Genomic DNA, 25,539 nt, shown 5'->3' on the forward strand with positions numbered 1-25,539 from the left:
AAAATGAACAAGGGCTAGATTGGGCCAGACTTCTCAACACCACCAAATGATAGCAGCGTAACAAACTCAAATCCAGTGTCTTTTTGGGAGGTCTAATCCCACGCACCTCTTCACACCCACACATGGGTATATGCTTCCTGATTTTGGCTATTTGCTGTTGTCTGCCTCCTTCTCATCCTGAACCACCATATCACCAGGGTGACCGTGGTCCGTGATTTAACACCCACATAATTTTTTTAAATGGTGTTTATGATGCCCGTAAAAAAAAATTATTATACAGTATGTTCATGTATACACCCCCAAGGGTAAATGTTTGTCAGCCCATACACTTAGTGCATGGGCATTACAAGTATAAGAGACCCGCTCCTTTCTAATGGGAACATTTTTTATTAGGCCCTCCTCCACGTCTTTTCCAAGGGGCATTGGAGTGCCTCCAAATTTTTGGCAGCCCTTGCATTCAGTGCATAGGCAAACAGTATGGGAGACCACTTCCTAATAATGAGAACATTGTTTTCAGGAGGCCCTCCTATACATCTCTTCAAAGGGGTATTGGGGTGTGTCCAAATTTTGGGCAGCCCTGCCACTCACTGTATACACAATAACAGTATAGGAAACCCACTGATTATCCACTGTTTAATAATGGGAACAACAAAGCACAGCCGGCTGATGTCTCTCTAAGAATAGTAAAGGCCGCTTGAAGGCCCTATAAAAATAGGCTCTGTGAGTTTCACACACCACATGGCCAGATAAGGTTGTAAAATGTTAAAATGACATTTCCCAGTGAAGGCATTTGTCTTGGGTGAAAGCAATGCTAAAGTTGAAAAATGCATCAAAAACACCACGTGTGAACATAGCCCAAGGTGTGGAGGAGCATTTTTACTTTTGGTTATTTATTTTGCCTTATATACAAGTCATTACCCTGGAAAGAATGTTCCTTAACATATTCCCCATTATATCCATTTTGGTTTCGTTTTTGTATGTTTTATTGTGAGTCTGTAAAAGAGGCGTAAGACTCTGACAACATTGTTCACAGCAGTGACCTGGGAGTCAGAAAAGCTTCCAGGGGTCTTCCCCATGCTGTTCCCATGTAATTTGAGCACTGTTCCCATCAATTTCCGCAATTTCTAGTCCCTCTGCAGACCACCGACAGAGCCGTCGGAAAAATGCTCGTGTTTCCCATAGACTTACAATGGGCTCGTTGCTCAGGTCGAGCACCAGAGCATTCCAATTTGGTCGACCCGAGCAACGAGCATCCGAGCATTTTAGTGCTCACCCATCACTATTAGTGATGACACAGCATTTAATCTTAATTATCCAGATGTATATTTTCAGTAAGCCAGGAGGCTTAGACTTATCCATATGTTAACTTTTGAATTTATGTGTTTGTTCTTTGGTCAAGAAAACAGACTTTTGTTGTATAAGCTTGTAATATTGACATTTAAGTTGGCATTTGTTGCAACGTATTTTGTTTTTATCCTGGATGACAGACACAGGATAATTGAACAATAGATATTTACTGATATGTGGATTACAAATTGTCCAGGCCATGCAGTTTGTTGAATTGCAAACACTGAAGGATAAACTTTAAATAATCAAACAAAGCAGGTCAACCTCATCACCCCTTCCCCTTGATGATGGCTTGAAGGACAACAGTTGTGAGCTATAAAAAGGGGATGTGCCTCTGTTTCAAGACATCCAGAGAATCGGAGACTCTTTACAAAACCACAGCCAGGAACACTCTACAAGACAGATGCCAGATCATGGCCCCATCTCGAGGGACATAGATTTGATATTCTACTGGATTCCAGCTTAGAGGACCACAGCCCTGGCTGAAAGAATATAGATCTGCTCCATTGGCCATCACTGAACGTATGGATATGGTTGGGGAAATCAGGATTTGAACTCACCGGTCAACTGGCTCCATGCAGATGTTTTGAGAAGCCAGATTGTGACCCTCAAGTCACCTGGTCTTGTACCTCAATGGACTGTCAGCTTCCTAAGCTTGTCATTACTGTTGTGGATTCTGTTTTTGGGCTCCCTCTGGTGGTTTCAGCTGGTACTGGGTTACTTTGGTGGGTTGCGGTCTCTGGTTTCCACCTGTCCATCAGAGGCTGGGTGTTTCCTATTTAACCTGGCTTTCCTGTCATTCCCTTGCCGGCTATCAATGTATCAGTGTGTCTCTGTTACCTTTGCTACCTGCTCCTAGGCCTTCAAGACAAGCTAAGTCTGGATTTCCCTGTTTCATGTTTGCTTTCATGTTTTTAGTCCAGCTTGCAGATATGTAATTCTCTGCTGCTGGTTGCTCTAGTGGGCTGAAATTACCACTCATGTACCATGAGTTGGCACATGAGTTCAAGTAATTTCAGGATGGTATTTTGAAGGGTTTTAAGCTGACCGCGCAGTTCACCTTTTGTATCCTCTGCTATCTAGCTTAAGCGGGCCTCATTTTGCTGAATCTGTTTTCATAACTACGTTTGTGCCTTCCTCTCATTTCACCGTCATTATATGTGGGGGGCTGCTATTTCTGTGGGAATATTTCTCTGGAGGCAAGATAGGTCTGTGATTCTTCTGATAGGGGTAGCTAGATCTCCGGCTGGCGCGAGACGTCTAGAGTCCCCCCAGGAACGTTCCCCGGCTGCTGTTAGTTGAGTGTTGAGGTTCAGGATCGCGGTCAGCTCAGGTTCCATCACCCTAGAGCTCGTCCTGTTTTTGCCCGTGTTATGTGTTTAATTCCCTGCCATTGGGAACATGACACATTACCTCCTCTCTGGGCATGCCACAAGTGGGGGTAGTTGGCTTTGGAAGTCGCAGCTGGTTTTAATTGAGTCAGCAGAAGGGTGAGACTGTAATTCTGCACCATCTTGGGGTATATTGGCTGGACCGTTCTGTTATTTACCTGTTTTGTGGTTCAATAAAGTATAGCCACACTGTTTTACCCTCACCATGTGTTGTCTGACTAGTATTATGCCCATGGTAAAAGGAGAGCAGGATTTCAGTGGAATGATCCATGGTCCATGTGGTCTCAAGCAAGCGGGACTGTTGTTATGATGTTCCTTTCCTGAAATGCTGTGTTACTTCTACGCCAGATGTAATGGGACATACACCTTCCAAAAAGTTCAATTTTTGTCTCGTCAGACCTCAGAGTATTCTCCCAAAAGTATTGGGGATCATCAAGATGTTTTCTGGCAAAACTGAGAAAAGCCTTTATGTTCTTATTGCTCAGCAGTGGTTTTCATCTTTCAATTCTGCCATGCAGGCTGTTACGCTACTAGGAGACACACGTGGTTCGTGGACCCACTGCGCCAGAGACCCGATTTCCCTGGATGGGCGTGACCAAGTAGCCACCTTAGTGTTCGCTAAAGCCTCCAGTGTTAAGGTCAGACTTGTGTGGCAGGTGGCTGCCAGGTGCCATTCCAGGGCGACATTCGGCAGTAGCTGCTGAACCCAAAGGGACAGAGATGTCACTTCAGATACTCGGACAAATCAGGATGGCCACTTGGGACAAGTTCAGACAGGATGACCTCTTGGGACAAGTTCACAAAGAACAGTGACTGGGACAGGTTCTCCCTGTGCAGACAGGGGAGCCACAGAGATAAGTTCCCAGTTCTGGCCTGGCTATTCAGCCCCCAGGGTCGCAGGCAGGTACCACCGATACGGCAATGGGGTATGGTCACCGCTGAAGCGGTTTTAGGAAACAAGAGCTAATTCTGGCGGACTAACAGGAACACATGGGATTTGGGATACGGAGCTCTAACAGACTAAGAAAGAGGGACCTGGCAACATAGTTACCACCAAACCACCTAACAGAACTATAGATGTTGCTCAGGCCACTCCCAGCAGGAGAGGGTGCCTTTTAGACAAGATGTCTCCAAGCTATTAACTGGGAGACACCTTGCAGGTGAATGTACATTTAACTAAATGCTTCCCAGAACTTGCTGGGAGCATTTACCATGTGTGCGCTCTACCCCTTTAAGAACAGGGGAGCATGCGCACCCGCGCCCTAGACACGCCAAATTGACAAAGTGTGGCGTACACAGAGAAGGAAGGAGGCAGGAACAGAAGCAGGCCAGGGATCACTCTGTTGGCCGAGGCAGTGAGTAAACCAGCGTTCCCTCATAGTGGCAGAACTGGGGCGCCAGGCGTAACGCTACACAGGCCATTTTTGCCGAGTCTCTTTCTTATGGTGGAGCCATGAACACTGATTTAACTGAGGTAAGTAAGACCTGCAGTTCTTTAGATGTTGTTGTGGAGTCTTTTGTGACCACTTGGATGAGTTGCCGCTCCACTCGGGGTAATTTTGGTTGGTCGGACACTCTTGGGAAGGTTCACCGCTGTTCCATATTTTTGCCATTTGTGGATACTGGCTCTCATTGTGGCTCACTGAAGTCCCAAAGCTTTAGAAATGGCTTTATAACCTTTTCCCAACTTATAGATCTCAATTAATTTTATTTCTTATTTGTTCCAGAATTTCTTTGGATAACGGCATGATGTCTAGCTTTTGTGCAACCTTTGGTCTACTTTGTCAGGCAGGTCCTACTTGATTGAGAACAAGTGAGGAATTAATCAGGCCTGCTTTTGGCTAGGGAATGTGAATGCAGCTTCCCAAAGATGTGATAAACCACAGTTAATTTATGTTTTAACCCCTTATTGATGTCGGACAGAATAGTACGTCTCACGTCAGTACCCCCACTTTGAGGTGAGCTCCGGCGGGGAGCCCACCTTAAAGCTGCGACATGTCAGCTGTTTTGAACAGCTGACATGTGCCTGCGCCTATTAACTAGTTAAATGCCGCTGTCAAACTGGCAGTGGCATTTCACAAGCACTTCGGGGGTCAGCGATGTCGGCATGACAGCCAAAGGTCTCCTGAAGACCTCTATGGTTGTTGATGCCAGATCGCTGTGAGCGCCACCCTGTGGTCGGCGCTCATAGCGATGCTGTAATTGAGCTACATAGAGGCAAATGGTTCCTATGTAGCAGAGCCGATTAGTCTATGCCAGCCTCTAGCCTCCCATGGAGGCTACTGAAGCATGGCAAAAGTAAAAAAAAATAGTTTTTAAAAATATGAAACAAAAATTAAAAAAATATATAAAAGTTCAAATCGACCCCCTTTCACCCCATTCAAAATAAAACAATAAAAAAATGAAACTTACACATATTTGGTATCACCGTGTTCAGAATCGCCCAGTCAATAAAAAAAATTATTCTGATCGCTAAATGGCATAGCGAGAAAAAAATTAAAAACTCCAGAATTACGTTTTTTTGGTCATTGCGATGGTGCATTAAAATGCAATAAGTGATCAAAAGATCGTATCTGCACCAAAATGGTATCATTATAAACGACAGCTCAGCGCGCAACAAATAAGCCCTCACCTGACCCGAGATCTCGAAAAATAGAGACAATACGGATATCGGAAAATGGCGCAATTTTTTTTTTAGCAAAGTTTGGAATTTTTTTTCACCAATTAGATAAAAAAGAACCTAGACATGTTTGGTGTCTATGAACTTGTAATGGTCTGGAGAATCATAGTGACAGGTCAGTTTTAGCATTTAGTGAACCTAGCAAAAAAGCCAAACAAAAAACAAGTGTGGGATTGCACTTTTTTTGCAATTTCACTGCACCTGGAATTTTTTTCCCGTTTTCTAGTACACAACATGGTAAAACCAATGGTGTTGTTCAAAAGTACAACTCGTCCCGCAAAAAATAAGCCCTCACATGGCCAAATTGACTGAAAAATAAAAAAGTTATGGCTCTGGGAAGGAGGGGAGTGAAAAAAGAAAACGCAAAACCGAAAAAATCTCTGGTCGGTCATTAAGGGGTTAAGGTGGGGAAAATAACTTTTTAACCCCTTCACCCCCAAGGATGGTTTGCATGTTAATGACAAGCCAATTTTTATAACTCTGACCACTGTCCCTTTATGAGGTTTTAACTCTGGAACGCTTCAACGGATCCCAGTGATTCTGACTTTGTTTTCTCGTGACATATTGTACTTCATGATAGTGGTAAAATTTCTTTGATATGACTTGCATTTATTTGTGAAAAAAAAACGGAAATTTGGCGAAAATTTTGACAATTTTCCAACTTTGAATTTTCATGCCTTTAAATCACAGAGATATGTTACACAAAATACTTAATAAATAACATTTCCCACATGTCTACTTTACATCAGCACAGTTTTGGAACCAACATTTTTTTTTCTTAGTAAGTTATAAGGGTTAAAAGTTGACCAGAAATTTCTCATTTTAAAACACCATTTTTTTAGGGACCACATCACATTTGAAGTCACTTTGAGGGGTCTATGTGATAGAAGATACCCAAAAGTGACACCATTCTAAAAACTGCACCCCTCAAGGTGCTCAAAACCACAACCTCAAGACCCCAAAAGTTGTCCAATTTGTCCTGAGTACTCTGATACCCCATATGTTGGGGGGAACCACTGTTTGGGCGCATGGCATTGCTCAGAAAGGAAGGAGCACCGTTTTACTTTTCAATGCAAAATTGGCAGGAATTGAGATAGGATGCCATGTCATGTTTGGAGAGCCACTGATGTGCCTAAACATTAAACCCCCACAAGTAACACCATTTTGGAAAGTAGACCCCCTAAGGAACTGATCTAGATGTGTGGTGAGCACTTTGAACCCCAAAGTGCTTCACAGAAGTTTATAATGTAGAACCTTAATAATAAAAAATCAATTTTTTTTCAAAGTAATGATCTTTTCGCCCTCAATTTTTTATTTTCCCAAGAGTAATAGGAGAAATTGGAGTAAAAAAGTTGTTGTGCAATTTATCCTGAGTAAGCTGATACCCCATATGTGGGGGGAACCACCGTTTGGGCGCAAGGCAGAGCTCGGAAGGGAAGGCGCGCCGTTTGACTTTTTCAACGCAGAATTGGCTGGAATTGAGATCGGATGCCATGTCGCGTTTAGACAGACTCTGATGTGACTAAACAATGGAAACCCCCCACAAGTGACACCATTTTGGAAACTGGACCACCTAAGGAACTTATCTAGATGTGTGGTGTGCACTTTGAACCCCCAGTTGTTTCACTAAAGTTTAAAATGTAGAGCCGTGGAAATTAAAAATTCATTTTTTTTTTCACAAAAATTATCTTTTAGCCCACAATTTTTAATTTTCCCAAGGGTATCGGGAGAAATTAGACCCCAAAATTTGTTGTGCAATTTGTCCTGAGTATGCTGATACCCGATATGTATGCGCATGACAGAGCTCGGAAGGGAAGGAGCGCCGTTTTATAATGCAGACTTTGATGGAATGGTCTGTGGGCATCACGTTGCATTTGCAGAGCCCTTGATGTACCTAAACAGTATAAACCCCCATAAGTGACCCCATATCTGAAACTAGACCCCCCAAATAACTTATCTAGATGTGTTGTGAGAACTTTGAATCCCCAAGTGTTTCACTAAAGTTTATAACGCAGAGCCGTGAAAATAAAAAAGCCTTTTTCTTTTCCACAAAAATGATTGTTTTAGCCACCAGTTTTGTATTTTCCCAAGGGTAACAGGAGAAATTGGACCCCAAAAGTTGTTGTCCAATTTGTCCTGAGTACGCTGATACCCCATATGTGGGGGTAAACCACTGTTTGGGCGCACAGCAAAGCTCGGAATGGAAGGAGCACCGTTTTAAATTTTAAGCGCAGAATTGGCTTGAATTGGGATCGGACGCCATGTCGCGTTTGGAGAACCCCTGATGTACCTTATCCCTAACAGTGGAAACCCCCTTTTCTAACTCCAACCCTAACCCCAACACACCCCTAACCACACCCCTAACCCCACCACACCCCTATCCCCAACACAACCCTAATCCCAACCCTGACCATAACTCTAACCACACCCCTAACCCGAACACACCCCTAGCCCTAATCCCAACCACACCCCTAACCCCAACCACACCCCTAACCTCAACACATCCCTAACCCTAATTCCAACCCTAACCATAACCCTAACACACTCCTAACCCTAATCCCAACCCTAATTCCAAACCTACTCCAAACCCTAACCCCAACTCTAGCCCTAACCCTAACTTTAGCCCCAACCCCAACCCTAACTTTAGCCCCAACCCTAGTGGGAAAATGGAAATAAATACATTTTTTTAATTTTTATTAATTTTACCTAACTAAGGGGGTGATAAAGGGGGGTTTGAGTTACTATTTATATTGGGGTTTTATGTTTGGCAGCTGTCACACACTAAAAGACGCTTTTTATTGCAAAAAATAGTTTTTGCATCACCACATTTTGAGAGCTATAATTTTTCCATATTTTGGTCCACAGAGTCATGTGAGGTCTTGTTTTTTGCGGGACGAGTTGACCTTTTTATTGGTATCATTTTCGGGCACATGACATTTTTAGATCGCTTTTTATTCTAATTTTTGAGAGGCAGAATGACCAAAAATCAGCAATTCATGAATTTCTTTTGGGGAAGGGGGAGTTTATACCGTTCTGCGTTTGGTAAAATTGATAAAGCAGTTTTATTCTTCGGGTCAGTACGATTACAGCGATACCTCATTTATATTTTTTTATGTTTTGACGCTTTTATACAATAAAAACTATTTTATATAAAAAATAATTGTTTTTGCATCGCTTTATTCTGAGAGCTATAACTTTTTTATTTTTTCGCTGATGACACTTTTTGGCGACTTTTTTTTGCGGGACAAGATGACGTTTTCAGTGGTACCATGTTTATTTATATCCGTCTTTTTGATCACGTGTTATTCCACTTTTTGTTCGGCGGTATGATGATCAAGCATTGTTTTTTGCCTCTTTTTTTTTTATGGTGTTCACTGAAGAGGTTAACTAGTGGGACAGTGAGGGTATGTGTCCACGTTCAGGTTTGCTTCAGGCTTTGGTCAGGATTTTATGCAAGTAAAATCCTGACCAAAAATGCACCTGAGGTCACTGGCAGGTCACCTGCGGTGTTCCTGCGTGTTTTGCTCATTGTAGCAACATGCTGCGTTCTGAAAAAACGCACCGCATGTGCGTTTTTGCGGGAATGCCGCATGCATTTTTTACTGCACAGTGGAGACGGGATTTCATGAAATCCCCTCCACTATGCTGTAACATCTGGACGCTGCGTTTTTGACGCTGCGGCTCAGCGCTGCGTCAAAAACGCAGCGTTTCCTGAACGTGCACACATACCCTTAGATAGGTCCTCGCCTGTCAGAGCTGCGCTTCCCATACTGTCAGAAGACAGCGGGGAGTGCTCAGCTGTGATCGGAGGTGTAAACGTCACCTCCAATCACTGGTGTCAGCTGATGGGCCTACTGCTCCCATCATCTGACACCTACAGCCGCTAATTACAGTGATAGCAGGAGCAGCGGATGGGAGTTTTCATCTGCCGTTCCTGTGCCATAAATAAATAATTAAAAAACAAAAAAAAAAACAGCGTGGGTTCCCCCCTAATTTTGATAACCAGCCATACAAAACTCACAGTTGGGGACTTTTTAAGAAAATGATTTAAATAAATAACAAAAAAACTGGCATGGGGTCCTCCCCATTTTTGACAACCAGCCTTGCTAAAGCAGACAGCTGGGGGCTGGTATTCTCAGTCTGGTAAGGGGCCATTGATATAGGTGTATAGCAGCAAGGTAAGTGTGCAGGTTTCCAAAATTAATAAAATTTAACCTTTAATATATTCCACTAAAAAAAACGTTGGGTATAAATATCCAATCGGTCTATGAAACAACAAATACCAAAAACAACACACCGAAAATAAATCAAAACCGTTTTAAAAATTCAACATAACACCTCTCCTATCAATTAAGGTGGATATCTGTCACAATAACTTCAAAATTGTGCTCTATCTGGAACAAAAGGCCAGCAGGCCAAACAACACTTTGTAGCTCAAAGGCCACAAAAATACCTCTATTTCATAAGAATATTAATAACAGAACGATCTCACCCAGCATTACTGTTCTTTCATTTCTTTTACAAAGTATCCATAGGGTTCCAAAGACGTCCGTGAATTCCGGGGGAGGCTTTCTTTTAAACATCCATACAATACCCCGATCTTTAGGACAAATGGAGGACCCTAATTATAACATCCCCGAAAGAGTGGCTCCCAACGCGTTTCCCTCGGCTCTGTTCATCAGGGGAGACTAGCCTTTCAAAGTATTGTGGGGGATCAAGGCGCGGTATCCATAACTCCTCCACTATGAGTGAGCGGACCTTACCGCGTGTGTTTGTGCTGCTTTCAAATAGGACGCCGGATTGAAGAGCGTGTCGTCACATCCGGTGCGCCGACTTGTGGAGCGCATTGGTGACACGCACACGTCACTACCACCGCGTCCCAAGAGAAGGGAACGCCACAGCAGAGCGCTGTTCTCAGAAGCGGAACGTCACATCCGGTGCGCCCTCTATGGAGCGCACTGGTGACCCGCACACGTCACTGCCACCGCGCCCCAAACTGGGACGTCACAGTGAGGCGCTGTTCCTACTCCCTGTTACCAAGTGGTCATGTGATCATTATTATTCTGCTGTCACCAGCCGGTCCGTGACAGATGCATGTAGTCTATAGTTAGGCGCATGTCAGAAAGCCGGTGTGTTTGTAAAGTGTTATAACGTGGCCTTTGCAGCCCAACTTAAAATAATTACTTAGAAATTTGTAAGGAAGTATAATCAATCTTCACTCGTATTTAACCCCAGGGTGGCAGAATCCTTTCATCAACCATTTATTTAACCCATAAGGGGGGGGGGGAAACAAGAAATATATATATATAAAGTCTTACTACTTATAATCATAAAGGAGGACATTAAAAGGGGGGCATTGGTGATCTCATGGCCTCAAGCAGAAAAGCCAACAAGATGGTGCCACGACTTTTCAAGCCGCTATTGGGTAGAAAATTCAAAATAATATGTGTACAAATACGTATGAAGATATAATACAGAGGATTGGACGTTGGAGAGAAGATGGGGACATGGAAGAGGACAAACTATCCGATTTCCTCACTGTACCTAGAACAAATTTCATCCAAACCTGTCATGGTTCCCAATGGCAAGGGAACGTAAGAAACATATAAATAACGAACGAGCTCTCGGGTGATGGAAACTCGAGTTGACCGTGAGCTAAATCTACCACACAACTAACAGTAGCCAGGGAGCATACCTACGGCTTCCTATATGCCACGCGCCAGCCGGAGGACTAACAACGCCTGGTAGAGGAAGAAACAGACCTGGCTTACCTCTAGGGAAATACCCCAAAAGATGATAGCAGCCCCCCACATGTAATAACGGTGAATTAAGAGGAAAAGACATACACAGTATGAAAGTAGATTTAGCAAAGAGAGGTCCACTTACTAGATAGCAGAAAGATACAAAAGAGGACTTCACGGTCAACTGAAAACCCTTTCAAAAACCATCCTGAAATTACTTTAAGACTCCTGTGTCAACTCATGACACAGGAGTGGCAATTTCAGCCCGCAAGAGCTTCCAGCTACAGAGAATTACAAAAACTGCAAACTGGACAAAAGATACAAAACAAAAGGACAAAGTCCACTTAGCTGATCAGCAGACTAGTAGCAGGAACATGCAACCGAAGGCTCTGGTTACAATGATGACCGGCAAGGAAATGACTGGAGAGCAAGGCTAAATAGGAAACTCCCAAACACTGATGGAAGCAGGTGAACAGAAGCAGCAAAGTGCAAACAAGTCAACAATACCACCAGCAACCACCAGGGGAGCCCAAAAAGCGGATACACAACAGTACCCTCCCCTTAAGGAGGGGGCACCGAACCCTCACAAGAACCGCCAGGGCGATCTGGATGAGCCCTATGAAAGGCACGAACCAAATCCGAGGCATGAACATCAGAGGCATTTACCCAAGAATTATCTTCCTGACCATAGCCTTTCCATTTAACCAGATATTGAAGTCTCCGTCTGGAAATACGGGAGTCCAAGATCTTTTCTACCACGTACTCCAATTCACCCTCCACCAGCACAGGAGCAGGAGGTTCAGTAGAAGGAACCACCGGTACCTCATAGCTCCGCAACAGCGACCGATGGAACACATTAATGACGGTGAATTAAGAGGAAAAGACATACACAGTATGAAAGTAGATTTAGCAAAGAGAGGTCCACTTACTAGATAGCAGAAAGATACAAAAGAGGACTTCACGGTCAACTGAAAACCCTTTCAAAAACCATCCTGAAATTACTTTAAGACTCCTGTGTCAACTCATGACACAGGAGTGGCAATTTCAGCCCGCAAGAGCTTCCAGCTACAGAGAATTACAAAAACTGCAAACTGGACAAAAGATACAAAACAAAAGGACAAAGTCCACTTAGCTGATCAGCAGACTAGTAGCAGGAACATGCAACCAAAGGCTCTGGTTACAATGATGACCGGCAAGGAAATGACTGGAGAGCAAGGCTAAATAGGAAACTCCCAAACGCTGATGGAAGCAGGTGAACAGAAGCAGCAAAGTGCAAACAAGTCACCAATACCACCAGCAACCACCAGGGGAGCCCAAAAAGCGGATACACAACACAAACCCTACCTACACAGCGGGGGTTGGCACCCTAGGATAGAAACGAGAATGGCGCCCCCACTCAACGACAACTACCCCTAGGGGCCCTAGATGTCCCTCTTCTGACAAATACTATCTAAGCGCGAGAAAAAAAAAAAAGACAAGACAAAAACGAGTATGACTTCCTCAATACTATACATCCTGTTACGGCAACCTTCTATTGCCTCCCAAAAGTTCATAAGGGGGTGTCACCGTTGAAAGGGAGGCCTATAGTATCAGGAATTGATAGTATTTGTCACCATGTTGGAATTTATTTAGATGAAATTTTAAAACCTTTTGTGACATCTTTAAATTCCTACACGAGGGACTCTACTGACCTTTTAAGGAAGTTAGATGGCCTTACTTTCGAACCCGACACAAGTTTGTGTAGCATCGATGTGGAGGCGTTGTATTCATCCATTAACCATGTGGATGGGTTGAGAGCAGCCGAATACTTCCTTAGGGGTAGAGGTCAACAGTGTCTTGAACATAATGCTTTTGTGCTTAGACTGTTGGAATTCTGTCTGACAAAGAACATCTTTATGTTTAATGGGACCCTATACCACCAGCTCAGGGGCACCGCGATGGGCTATTCCTGTGCGCCATCGTACGCGAATTTGATCCTGGGCTGGTGGGAGGAAAATATTGTCTTCTCTCCAATGTCCAATCCTCTGTATTATATCTTCATACGTATTTGTACACATATTATTTTGAATTTTCTACCCAATAGCGGCTTGAAAAGTCGTGGCACCATCTTGTTGGTTTTTCTGCTTGAGGCCATGAGATCACCAATGCCCCCCTTTTAATGTCCTCCTTTATGATTATAAGTAGTAGGACTTTATATATATATTTCTTGTTTCCCCCCCCTTATGGGTTAAATAAATGGTTGATGAAAGGATTCTGCCACCCTGGGGTTAAATACGAGTGAAGATTGATTATACTTCCTTACAAATTTCTAAGTAATTATTTTAAGTTGGGCTGCAAAGGCCACATTATAACACTTTACAAACACACCGGCTTTCTGACATGCGCCTAACTATAGACTACATGCATCTGTCACGGACCGGCTGGTGACAGCAGAATAATAATGATCACATGACCACTTGGTAACAGGGAGTAGGAACAGCGCCTCACTGTGACGTCCCAGTTTGGGGCGCGGTGGCAGTGACGTGTGCGGGTCACCAGTGCGCTCCATAGAGGGCGCACCGGATGTGACGTTCCGCTTCTGAGAACAGCGCTCTGCTGTGGCGTCCCCTTCTCTTGGGACGCGGTGGTAGTGACGTGTGCGTGTCACCAATGCGCTCCACAAGTCGGCGCACCGGATGTGACGACACGCTCTTCAATCCGGCGTCCTATTTGAAAGCAGCACAAACACACGCGGTAAGGTCCGCTCACTCATAGTGGAGGAGTTATGGATACCGCGCCTTGATCCCCCACAATACTTTGAAAGGCTAGTCTCCCCTGATGAACAGAGCCGAGGGAAACGCGTTGGGAGCCCCTCTTTCGGGGATGTTATAATTAGGGTCCTCCATTTGTCCTAAAGATCGGGGTATTGTATGGATGTTTAAAAGAAAGCCTCCCCTGGAATTCACGGACGTCTTTGGAACCCTATGGATACTTTGTAAAAGAAATGAAAGAACAGTAACGCTGGGTGAGATCGTTCTGTTATTAATATTCTTATGAAATAGAAATAGAAGTATTTTTGTGGCCTTTGAGCTACAAAGTGTTGTTTGGCCTGCTGGCCTTTTGTTCAAGATAGAGCACAATTTTGAAGTTATTGTGACAGATATCCACCTTAATTGATAGGAGAGGTGTTATGTTGAATTTTTAAAACGGTTTTGATTTATTTTCGGTGTGTTGTTTTTGGTATTTGTTGTTTCATAGACCGATTGGATATTTATACCCAACGTTTTTTTTGTGGAATATATTAAAGGTTAAATTTTATTAATTTTGGAAACCTGCACACTTACCTTGCTGCTATACACTAATTTTGTGATTGGTAAAGACTTACTTTTGGTATTGCCATTGATATAGGCCCCCAGCCTAAAACTAGCAGCCCACAGCTGCCCAGGAAAGGCGCATCTATTAGATGCGCCAATTCTGGTGCTTTCCCTCACTATTCCCACTTGTCCTGGAAAGGTGGCAAGCGGGGTAATGAGGGGTTAATATCACCTTGCTATTGTAAGGTGACATTTAGCCGGCTTAGTAATGGAGAGGCGTCAATAAGACACCTATCCATTACTAATCCTATAGTAATTGAAGGGTTAAATAAACACACACATGCAGAAAAAAGTCTTTTAATGAAATAAAACAATACAGTTTTACCATTTTATTTTTCTGCCATTCCAAAGCGAAGCCCTCGATCTTCTGTAATAAAAATGAAATAAAAAAGGAAAAGTACAGTATACTCCCTGATCCATCGCAGACCAATATAACGAGGGTCCCACGGAGAATCTGGGGGAGACAAAGCTGCTAATGCGACCGGCCCGGCTGTAAGCTACTGGGGAATGAAGGAGACGGAGCGGGCGCAGGCTCAGTAACGAGCGGTGACGTGAGCCTGCGCCCGCTCACAGCCTGACCGGAGGTAACCTCTGCACCGTGGGAAAGTGCCGGGGAAGAGGATACCGTAGGTAATGTATCTATTCTATCTATTCATTCTATCTATTCTATCAATCTGTCTACAGTAAGTTTTTTTATTTTTCTTTGTGTGCACTCAACTTTATTGGCATGCACAAAGAAAAAAATGCATGAAAAAAATGCAACAAAAACGCACCAAAAACGCACCTAAGCCTGCATTTATGGCGCAGCTTCCTTCTTGCCAAGATGATCAGGTTTTGCTGCAGAAAAAAAACGCAGCAAAAACGCCCTGTGTGAACTTACCCTAAGGGCTGTCCCACACATCCAGATAATTCCGGTACCGGAAACAATCGGTACCGGAATTATCCGTGTCCGTGGGCCCCTGCGTTTCTGGTGAACATCAGTGCGGCACACGTGTGCCGCCCGTGTGCCCACTGGGTACCACACGCACCGTGCTGGGTACCACACGTACTACCAGCATCTGGTGCTGAATCCGCAATTCATATGTTCCCTGCAGCAGCGTTTGCTGCAGAGAAAATATGAATAATATTCTTTAAAATAAAGATCTATGTGTCCGACGCCCCCCCACCCCCTGTGCGCCCCCCCCCGCTGTTCTGAAAATACTCACCCGCTCCCTCGGTGGCTGTCGCTGCTTCCTGGTTGGCCCCATCTTCTCCTGTATGCGGTCACGTGGGGCCGCTCATTTACAGTCATGAATAGGCGGCTCCCCCCTATGGGAGGTGGAGCCACATATTCATGACTCTAATCGGCGGCCCCACGGTGACCGCATACAGTAGAAGGGGCGGCCAGCACAGAACACTGCGAGGGAGGCGGGTGAGTATTTTCAGAACAGCGGGGGGGGGGGGGCGCACAGGGGGTGGGAGGGCGGCGGACACATAGATCTTTATTTTAAACACTATTATTCATATTTTCTCTGCAGCAAACGCTGCTGCAGGGAACATATGAATCACGGATTCAGCACCAGTGGGGGGGACAGCGCTTACTGTAGCGCTGTCTCCTGCACGCCACACGGACTGCAAACGGAGAAGGTCCGTGTGTGGTCCGTGTTTTACACGGACCCATTGACTTTAATGGGTCCGTGTAATACGTGCGCTCCCACGAACACTGACATGTCTCCGTGTTTGGCACACGGAGACACGGTCCGCAAAAAATCAATGACATCTGCACAGATGCATTGATTTTAATGGGTCTACGTGTGTCAGTGTCTCCGGTACGTGAGGAAACTGTCACCTCACGTACCGGAGCCACTGACGTGTGAAACCGGCCTAAAGCTGGGTTGAGATCCACTTCTGAATGCTAGATGTTCACAATCACAGGTGGGTATATCGCAGATGCTTTGGCATTGTCCCAGATTGTCCTCCTCCTGGATTGTAGTGTTGAACCGAATTGAAGTGATATATGGGTGCGGTGTTCCTAGAGACCCACTGATATATATATTAGGGTATGTGGAGGAAATATTAGCTGATAACGTGACTAAAATTGCAAGACTATTGTTTATTGCGAGGAAACGGATTGCAAGATACTGGATTAGAGAGGAGCCTCCATCGAGACGGGATTTTATTATTCAAACAAACCATATAATCCAGTGTGAGAAAAGTATCTACACAAGAGAAATAGGCTGGGATTTTTCCATTATGGCAGCCATGGTTGGATGGGAATAATTCATGTGTTATTAGTGTATAATACTGGATTGTACAACATGAAAATTGGTTAAATATGGACAAATTATTGCTTGCTCCTGATGTGGTCTCCGGGGGGGGGGTCTATTCTTTTGTAAAACACAAAATAAGCATTGACACATGAGTTGTTGTAAACTCTGTTATGTTTACTAAAAATGTATCTGATTAAAGAAAAATCTGCAGCCACTGTTTTTTTTCAGTGTTGTGTGTTTGGAGAGGAAAGACTCCAGACATGGCTCCAGGTGGAGCTGAAGACACATGGTGGTCTGAGCGGAGGAATCCCACAGAGATAAGGGCTTTGCTATACTTATATCTTTTGTTTTACCGTTATGCCAGAAAGGCCATGTTTATTTTATTAAACCCTGATTTACCCTAGAAGCTTTCCAGGGTGTTCCTCTTAAAGCAGCTGAGTGAGTCAACCGCTCACATTACTTTGATCTATATTATTTGCATTAGGGCAGCACGGTGGCTCAGTGGTTAGCACCGCAGCCCTGCAGCGCTGGAGTCCTGGGTTCAAACCCCACCACAGACATCTGCAAAGAGTTTGTATGTTCTCTCCAGGTTCTCCGGTTTCCTCCCACACTCCAAAGACATACTAATAGGGAATTTAGATTGTGAGCCCCATCGGGGACAGCGATGATAATGTGTGCAAACTGTAAAGCGCTGCGGAATATGTTAGCGCTATATAAAAATAAACATTATTATCATTGTTCGGGTTCGGTATATACTGTAATTAATGGTGGAATTGTAGATCTAAGCAATGTGTGTACAGTTAGAAACTCAAGCAGCGTCCTCTGTTCTGTGCAAGAAGGACCTTCAGCAATCTGTGCAGCCTGCACAAGAAGTAGAGAAGTAGAAAACAAGGCACTTACCAACCCCTCCAAATGGCAGACTCGGAATGGAGTTGTGCATGATGCCATCATTAGCACAGAAGCCACCGCTGCTCGTCCTGCCCAGAAACTGGTGAACGATCTGTCAAGTAAAGTGCAGACAATTACCAGCAGTGTCCACGTCTTGGAGTCTCTGTACTCTGGTCAGATATGTACGATGACGAGGTAGCGAATACAGGTATCCTCCACCTGGGACTTACACCCAAACAACGACTCAGGTCAAGCAGGGATCTAACACTGCTTGCACTGATCCTGGACAAAATGATAAACTCAATGTGCCTAAAACCTGTCCAGCTATCATGAGGATCTTAGTCTGCCTACCCAGAGCCTGTGTCATATGACTTTCATATGATTTTGTTACTACCAAACTTTCCTTCCTCGCCATCACTGAAACCTGGCTAACCCCTTCTGACACAGCCTCCCCTGCTGCACTCTCTTACGGTGACTTCCACCTTTCTCACACACCCCGCCCCAGCAGCAAGCATGGCGGAGGAGTTGGTTTTCTCCTGTCAGATAACTGCTCCTTCACCCCCATCCCACTGCCACCCTGTTACCCTCCCCTCCTTTGAGGTGCACTCTGTGCGCATCTACTTCCCCTCCAACCTCCAACTGGCTGTCATTTACGCCCCCCAGGGCCAGCCACCACCTTCCTTGTCCACTTCACCACCTGGCTACTTCATTTCCATTCCGCGGACATCCCCACTATCATCATGGGCAACTTCAACATCCCCATTGACACTTTCCTCTCAGCTGCCACTAAACTTCTATCTCTCACTTCCTCCTTCAGCCTCACTCAATGGTCTTCTACAGCCACCCACAAAGATGGTCACACACTGGACCTCATCTTCACCCGCCTCTGCTCCCTATCTAACCTCTCTAACTCACTTCTTCCTCTCTCTGACCACAACCTTCTCACATTCTCTTCCCTCTCCACTCCATGTCTACAATCCCCACCCCACAAATTTTCACACCCTCGCAGAAATCTTAAACATCTTGACCTACATTCATTCTCTGGATCCCTCCTCCCTCTCACAGATATAAGTTCCTTACACAATGCGGATGACGCTGCCGCTGTATATAACACCACAATAGCTGTAGCTTTGGAATCTGCTGCCCCACTTACACATACCAAAGCTCGCAAAATCAAAAGACAGCCCTGGCACACCAGCCTGACCAAAGAACTGAGGCGAGCTTCCAGGGCTGCTGAGCGCAGATGGAAAAAACCCCACTCCAACGAGCACTTCATTGCATTGAAACAGTCCCTCACTACTTTCAAGACCACACTCGCCACAGCTAAACAAACCTAATTCTCATCTCTCATATCCTCCCTGTCTCACAACCCTAAACAGTTATTCAACACCTTCAATTCTCTCCTCCGTCCCCCAGCACCTCCTCCCTCCCTACATATCTCAGCTGAAGACTTTGCCTCATTTTTCAAGCAGAAGATTGATAACATCAGAGACAGTTTTGGTCAACAACCCCCAGAGCCCTTCCTCCCGACTTCCCAGTCCTCCACCTCCAAAACCAACTTCTCCACCATTACAGAAGATCAACTCTCCACTCTACTCTCAAGATCACATCTCACCACCTGTGCACTTGACCCGCTCCCATCCCACTTCATCCCAAACCTCACCACAGTCTTCATCCCAACCTAACCCTTCTCTTCAACCTATCACTAACAACTGGTGTTTTCCCCTCAAGCTTTAAACATGCCTCCATCACACCTATCCTCAAAAAGCCCTCTCTTGACCCATCCTCTGTATCTAGCTATCGCCCTATATCACTTCTCTATGCCTCAAAACTACTGGAACAACACGTCTACCTTGAACTGTCCTCCCATCTCTCTTCTTGCTTCTTCTTTGACCACTTACAATCTGGCTTTCGGTCGCACCATTCCACTGAAACTGCCCTAACTAAGGTCACCAATGACCTCTTAACCGCCAAGAGCAAGTGACACTACTCTGTCCTCCTCCTCCTCTACCTGTCGGCTGCCTTTGAGACAGTGGACCATTCCCTATTATTACAGACCCTCTCATCCCTTGGCATCACAGACTTGGCCCTATCCTGGATCTCATCATACCTAACAGACCGGACATTCAGCGTCTCCCACTCACACACCAGCTCCTCACCTCGCCCCCTATCTGTCGGAGTCCCACAAGGTTCAGTCCCAGGGTCCCTGCTCTTCTCCATTTACACCTTTGGCCTGGGACAGCTCATAGAATCTCATGGCTTTCAGTATCACCTCTATGCTGATGACACACAGATCTACATCTCCGGACCAGATATCACCTCCCTACTAACCAGAATCCCTCAATGTCTGTCCACTATTTCATCCTTCTTCTCCGCTAGATTTCTGAAACTTAACATGGACAAAACAGAATTCATCATCTTTCCCCTATCTCACGCGACTTCCCCAACGAACCTATCCATTACAGTAAATGGCTGCCCACTCTCCCCAGTCCCACAAGCTCACTGCCTCGGGGTAATCCTTGACACTGATCTCTCCTTCAAACCACATATCCAAGCCCTTTCCACTTCCTGCCGACTTCAACTCAAAAATATTTCACGAATCCATACATTCCTCAACAAAGAATCTGCAAAAACCCTAGTCCATGCCCTCGTCTTCTCTCGCCTTGACTACTGCAACCTCCTGCTCTGTGGCCTCCCCTCAAACACTCTCGCACCCCTCCAATCTATTCTAAACTCTGCTGTCAGACTAATCCACCTGTCCCCCCGCTATTCCCCGGCCTCTCCCCTCTGTCAATCCCTGCACTGGCTCCCCATTGCCCAGAGACTCCAGTACAAAACCCTAACCATGACGTACAAAGCCATCCACAACCTGTCTCCTCCATACATCTGTGACCTCGTCTCCCGGTACTTACCTACACGCAACCTCCGATCCTCACAAGATCTCCTTCTCTACTCCCCTCTTATCTCCTCTTCCCACAATCGTATACAAGATTTCTCGTGCGTATCACCCCTACTCTGGAACCCACTACCACAACACATCAGACTCTCGCCTACCATCGAAACCTTCAAAAAGAGCCTGAAGACCCACCTCTTCAGACAAGCCTACAACCTGCAGTAACCACCGATCGACCAAACCGCTGCATGACCAGCTCTACCCTCGCCTACTGTATTCTCACCCATCCCTTGTAGATTGTGAGCCCTCGTGGGCAGGGTCCTCTCTCCTCCTGTACCAGTTATGACTTGTATTGTTTAAGATTATTGTACTTGTTTTTATTATGTATACCCCTCCTCACATGTAAAGCGCTATGGAATAAATGGCGCTATAACAATAAATAATAATAATAATGATAAACTGCATCTGACAACAATCTGGCCTGTATGTCTATCATAGACAAATTTGTGCTTGCCCAGAGCTGGGTCTGTATGGCTACAAATTAAATTGTGTCTCTGCAAATGCAAAAAGCATGGGAAACAAACATGGCAATTTGGAGCTGCTAACTAAAAAAGAGAGATATGATGTCATAGGTATCACGGAAACTTGGTGGGATAATATACACATGATTGGAATACAAACCTTGAAGGCTACAACTTATTTATTAGAAACAGAATTAACAAGAAGGGAGGCGGTTTTGCATTGTATGTTAGGAAAGCGTATATCTGCACACAGATCCAAGAATCAGAGACTGGTAGCTCTGTAGAAACTGTTTGGGTAAACAAGGAGAGAAGAACAGAAAGGATACTATTGTAGGTGTTTACTAAAGGCCCCCATTTCAGACTGAGGATGAACTCTTTTACATCAGATCTCTCTGTTCTTAAAAAACTATGACATAGTGATCATGGGAGATTTTAACTATCCAGATATTTGATGGGAATCTCTCAGGCAAAAGTAATTGGTCCAGAAAATTCATCTCTTCTCTTGCTGAAAACTTTATTTTTCAAAAAGTAGACGTGAGAACAAGAGGATCTGCAATCTTGGACCTAATTCTTAGCAACAGGGAGGAAACGGTTAAGGAAGTAAAGGTGGCTGGGAATTTAGGGGGCAGCGATCATGCTATCCTCAAATTTTGGATTACAAAAGGAGAATACCAGCGAGGACTCAGACTTTAAGGTTGGACTTCATAAGGCAGATTTTGATGGACTCAGAAAGAGGGTGGGAGAGGTCCAATGACCGGATGTTCTAAAGGACAGAAATGTCTAAGAAGGATGGGAGATTTTGCTAAATGAAATTCTCACCGCACAATTGGTAACAACCCCAAAAAGGAAGAATTGGAAGCATTTAAAGAGACCAGGATGGATGAACACAGAACTTAATAACTTGTTAAAGAGGAAAAAAATAAATGTATATAAACTGGAAAGAGATGGACATATCTAAAGACGAATATAATGATACCTGCAGGGAATGGAGGGCAAGGGTTAGAAGCGCTAAAGCCAGTAATGAAGTGAGGTTTGCAAGGGAGACCAAAAGCAGCAAAAAAGGATTTTGGGGGGTTGTCAAAAGCAAAAGAAAAGTCAAAGATTCTATAGGAATTTTACATGATGAAAAGGGTGAAATGGTCAGAAATGATGTTGAGAAGCTGAACTTTTACATTCCTATTTTACATCTGTGTTCTCTAAGAAAGCAAATGTAACATCAACTGATCTTCACGGTGCCATCGAAGGAATAAGAGAATCCACTCTACCCATAAACAGAGAGATGGTGAGAGAACACTGAGCTAATTTACATGAATTTACATCTCCTAGTCCAGATGAATTAGATCCTTAGGTACTCGATCTGAATACTTTTCTGCCCAACGAGGACAGAAGTATTCTCGGAGCGACACCTTTATTGGCTAACCAGAAAGTAATAGATGTTTGCAGCTTTCAGAGCACAGTGGCTCCTTCTTCAGGCAGATTACAGATGAATTAATAAGAAAGGCACAACATTTAAAGGACATTACAGCAGGACGTTTTGCTCATGAGATGGAGGGTGATGCCTCCTAAAGAGACACCAAGGAAATCAAATTAGGAATTTTGCTACAAATGGAGAGGTGGGGGAAATATTCCCTTACTGATCCGGAGTCCGTCTGGTGGAGGTGTGAATTCTATCCATGTAGTGAGTAGAGATGAGCGAATATTTCAATAATCGGTTCGGCTCACAATTGACGAATTTGCAATATTCGCCGATTTAATCGCTGACTAAATTGCCAAATATAGCGGAACATGCACAGCACTAAAGCCGGTGGGAAACAACAGTGTAGCCCTTCTGATCGGCGGAACGGCGTAGCGCTTTTGGTCGGCAGTGAAATCATCCCTGCCGGTCAGAGAACCGCGGTTCCCATGCTGTCAGAAGGCAGCGTGAACCCGCAGCTGTGATTAGAGGTAAAAAGTTTACCTCTGGTCACTGGTGTCAGCTGATGGGACTACAATACCCAATCAGCTGACACTTGCTGCTGCTAATAACAGTGAGAGCAGGAGCAGATGGGAGAATTCAGCAGCTCCTGCGCTGTACATAAATAATAATAATAAAAAAAAAATCACAACAGTAGAGCGAACCCGAAACCCATTCACTTGAATGGGGGGCCTGATAATACATGCTGTCATATGCATGATAGAACGGCAAACACCACTTTTAATCAGTGATGGAACATCCCCGCCAGTCAGAGAGCCGCGGTTCCCATGTTGTTCCCAGCTGTGACTGGAGGTAAAAAATGTACCTCCGATCACTAGTGTCAGCTGATGGGACTACAGCTCCCATCATCTGACACCTACAGCCGCTAATAACAGTGAGGGCAGGAGCGGATGATAGAAGTATTAATTAGCCGCTCCTGTGTTGTAAATAAATAATTTAAAAAAACCTGCATGGGTTCCCTTGTATTTTTGATAACCAGACAGGCAAAATTCACAGCTGGGGGCTGCAACCCTCAGCTGTCAGCTTCATCAAGGCTGGTTATTAAGAATAGAAGGGTCCCCACGCCGTTTTTTTAATTATTTAAATAAATAAATTTTAAAAAAAATGGCGAGGGGTCCCTCCATTTTTGACAACCAGCCTTACTAAAGCAGACAGCTGGGGGCTGGTATCCTCAGGCTGGTAAGGGGCCATAGATATAGGCCCCCAACCTAAAAATAGCAGCCCACAGCTGCCCAGAAAAGGCACATCTATTAGATGCGCCAATTCTGGCGCTTTGCCCGGCTCTTCCCACTTGCCCTGTAGCGGTGGCAAGTGGGGGTTCATATTTGTGTGGTCAATGTCACCTTTGTATTGTCCAGTGACATCAAGTCTCGAGGTTAGTAATGGAGAGACGTCTATAAGACACCTATCGCCCCCTATCTGTCGGAGTCTTGCAATGTTCAGTCCTTGGGCCACTGCTCTTCTCCATTTACACCTTTAGCCTGGGACAGCTCATAGAATCTTAGAATCTCACGGCTTTCAGTATCATCTCTATGCTGACGACACACAGATCTACATCTCTGGACCAGATATCACCACCCTACTAACCAGAATCCCTCAATGTCTGTCCGCTATTTCATCCTTCTTCTCCACTAGATTTCTAAAACTTAACGTGGACAGAACAGAATTCATCATCTTTCCCCCCCATCTCACACAACCCCCCAAAGAACCTATCCATTACAGTAAACGGCTGCCCACTTTACCTAGTCCCACAAGCTCGCTGCCTCGGGTAATCCTTGACGCTGATCTCTCCTTCAAACCGCATATCCAAACCCTTTCCACTTGCTGCCGCCTTCAACTCCAAAATATTTCTCGGATCCGTACATTCCTAAACCAAGAATCTGCAAAAACCCTAGTCCATGCCCTCATCATCTCCCACCTTGACTACTGCAACCTCCTGCTCTGTGGCCTCCCCTCTAACACTCTCGCACCCCTCCAATCTATTCTAAACTCTCCTACAAGACTAATCCACCTGTCCCCCCGCTATTCCCCGGCCTCTCCCCTCTGTCAATCCCTTCACTGGCTCCCCAGTACCCAGAGACTCCAGTACAAAACCCTAACCATGACATACAAAGCCATCCACAACCCGTCTCCTCCATACATCTGTGACCTCGTCTTCCGGTACTTACCTGCACGCAACCTCCGATCCTCACAAGATCTCCTTCTCTACTCCCCTCTTATCTCCTCTTCCCACAATCACCTACCAGATTTCTCTCGCGCATCACCCCTACTCTGGAACTCTCTACCACAACATATCAAACTCTCGCCTACCATCGAAAGCTCCAGAAAGATCCTGAAGACCCACCTCTTCCGGCAAGCCTACAACCTGCAGTAACCACCAATCAACCAAATCGCTGCATGACCAGCTCTACCCTCGCATATTGTTTCCTCACCCATCCCTTGTAGATTGTGAGCCCTCGCGGGCAGGGTCCTCTCTCCTACTGTACCAGTCGTGACTTGTATTATTGTAAGATTATTGTACTTGTTTTTATTATGTATACCCCTCCTCACATATAAATCGCCATGGAATAAATGGTGCTATAATAATAAATAATAATAATCCTATAGTTATATGGTAACTAAAGACACAGCCAGACTAAAGTCCTTTAATTGAAAGAATGACACAGACTCCTTTAATAATCTTAATTAAACCATACTTACGACCTCGCCTAATTCCACCGAAGCCCTCGTTCTCCTGTAATAAACCAAAAATTAAAAAAAACAACAATATACCATACTTGTCCGTCGTTTTGTCCCATGCCGTAATCCATGTCTGGGGGATAATTAGTTTTCAACCTGGACGGTCCAACATGCGACCATCCAGGCTGAGAACCACTGGTGAATGAGATGCTGCGAGCGCAGCCTCAGTGACTAGCGGTGACGTCACTGAGGTTCCGTTCCCAGCGGGGATGAATGGTGGTGACCTCAGTGAGATACTCGCTAGTACCGTGAGAAAGGCACAC

The 25,539-nt window shown here is 44.8% G+C and overlaps 1 protein-coding gene across 3 annotated transcripts in view; it reads right to left on the reverse strand.

Annotated features, from left to right (window-relative positions):
• LOC143817529 (aldehyde dehydrogenase family 3 member B1-like) overlaps positions 1-25,539 on the reverse strand; it is a 333,041-nt gene that overhangs the window by 47,507 nt on the left and 259,995 nt on the right. For all 3 annotated transcript variants that reach the window (XM_077299016.1, XM_077299017.1, XM_077299018.1), the window contains exon 9: positions 17,662-17,761. In XM_077299016.1, coding sequence (XP_077155131.1) covers positions 17,662-17,761 — 100 coding nt within the window. The remainder of the gene's footprint in view (positions 1-17,661; positions 17,762-25,539) is intronic.

Source organism: Ranitomeya variabilis, chromosome 3, assembly GCF_051348905.1.
Source record: "Ranitomeya variabilis isolate aRanVar5 chromosome 3, aRanVar5.hap1, whole genome shotgun sequence".
Lineage (NCBI taxonomy): Eukaryota > Metazoa > Chordata > Amphibia > Anura > Dendrobatidae > Ranitomeya > Ranitomeya variabilis.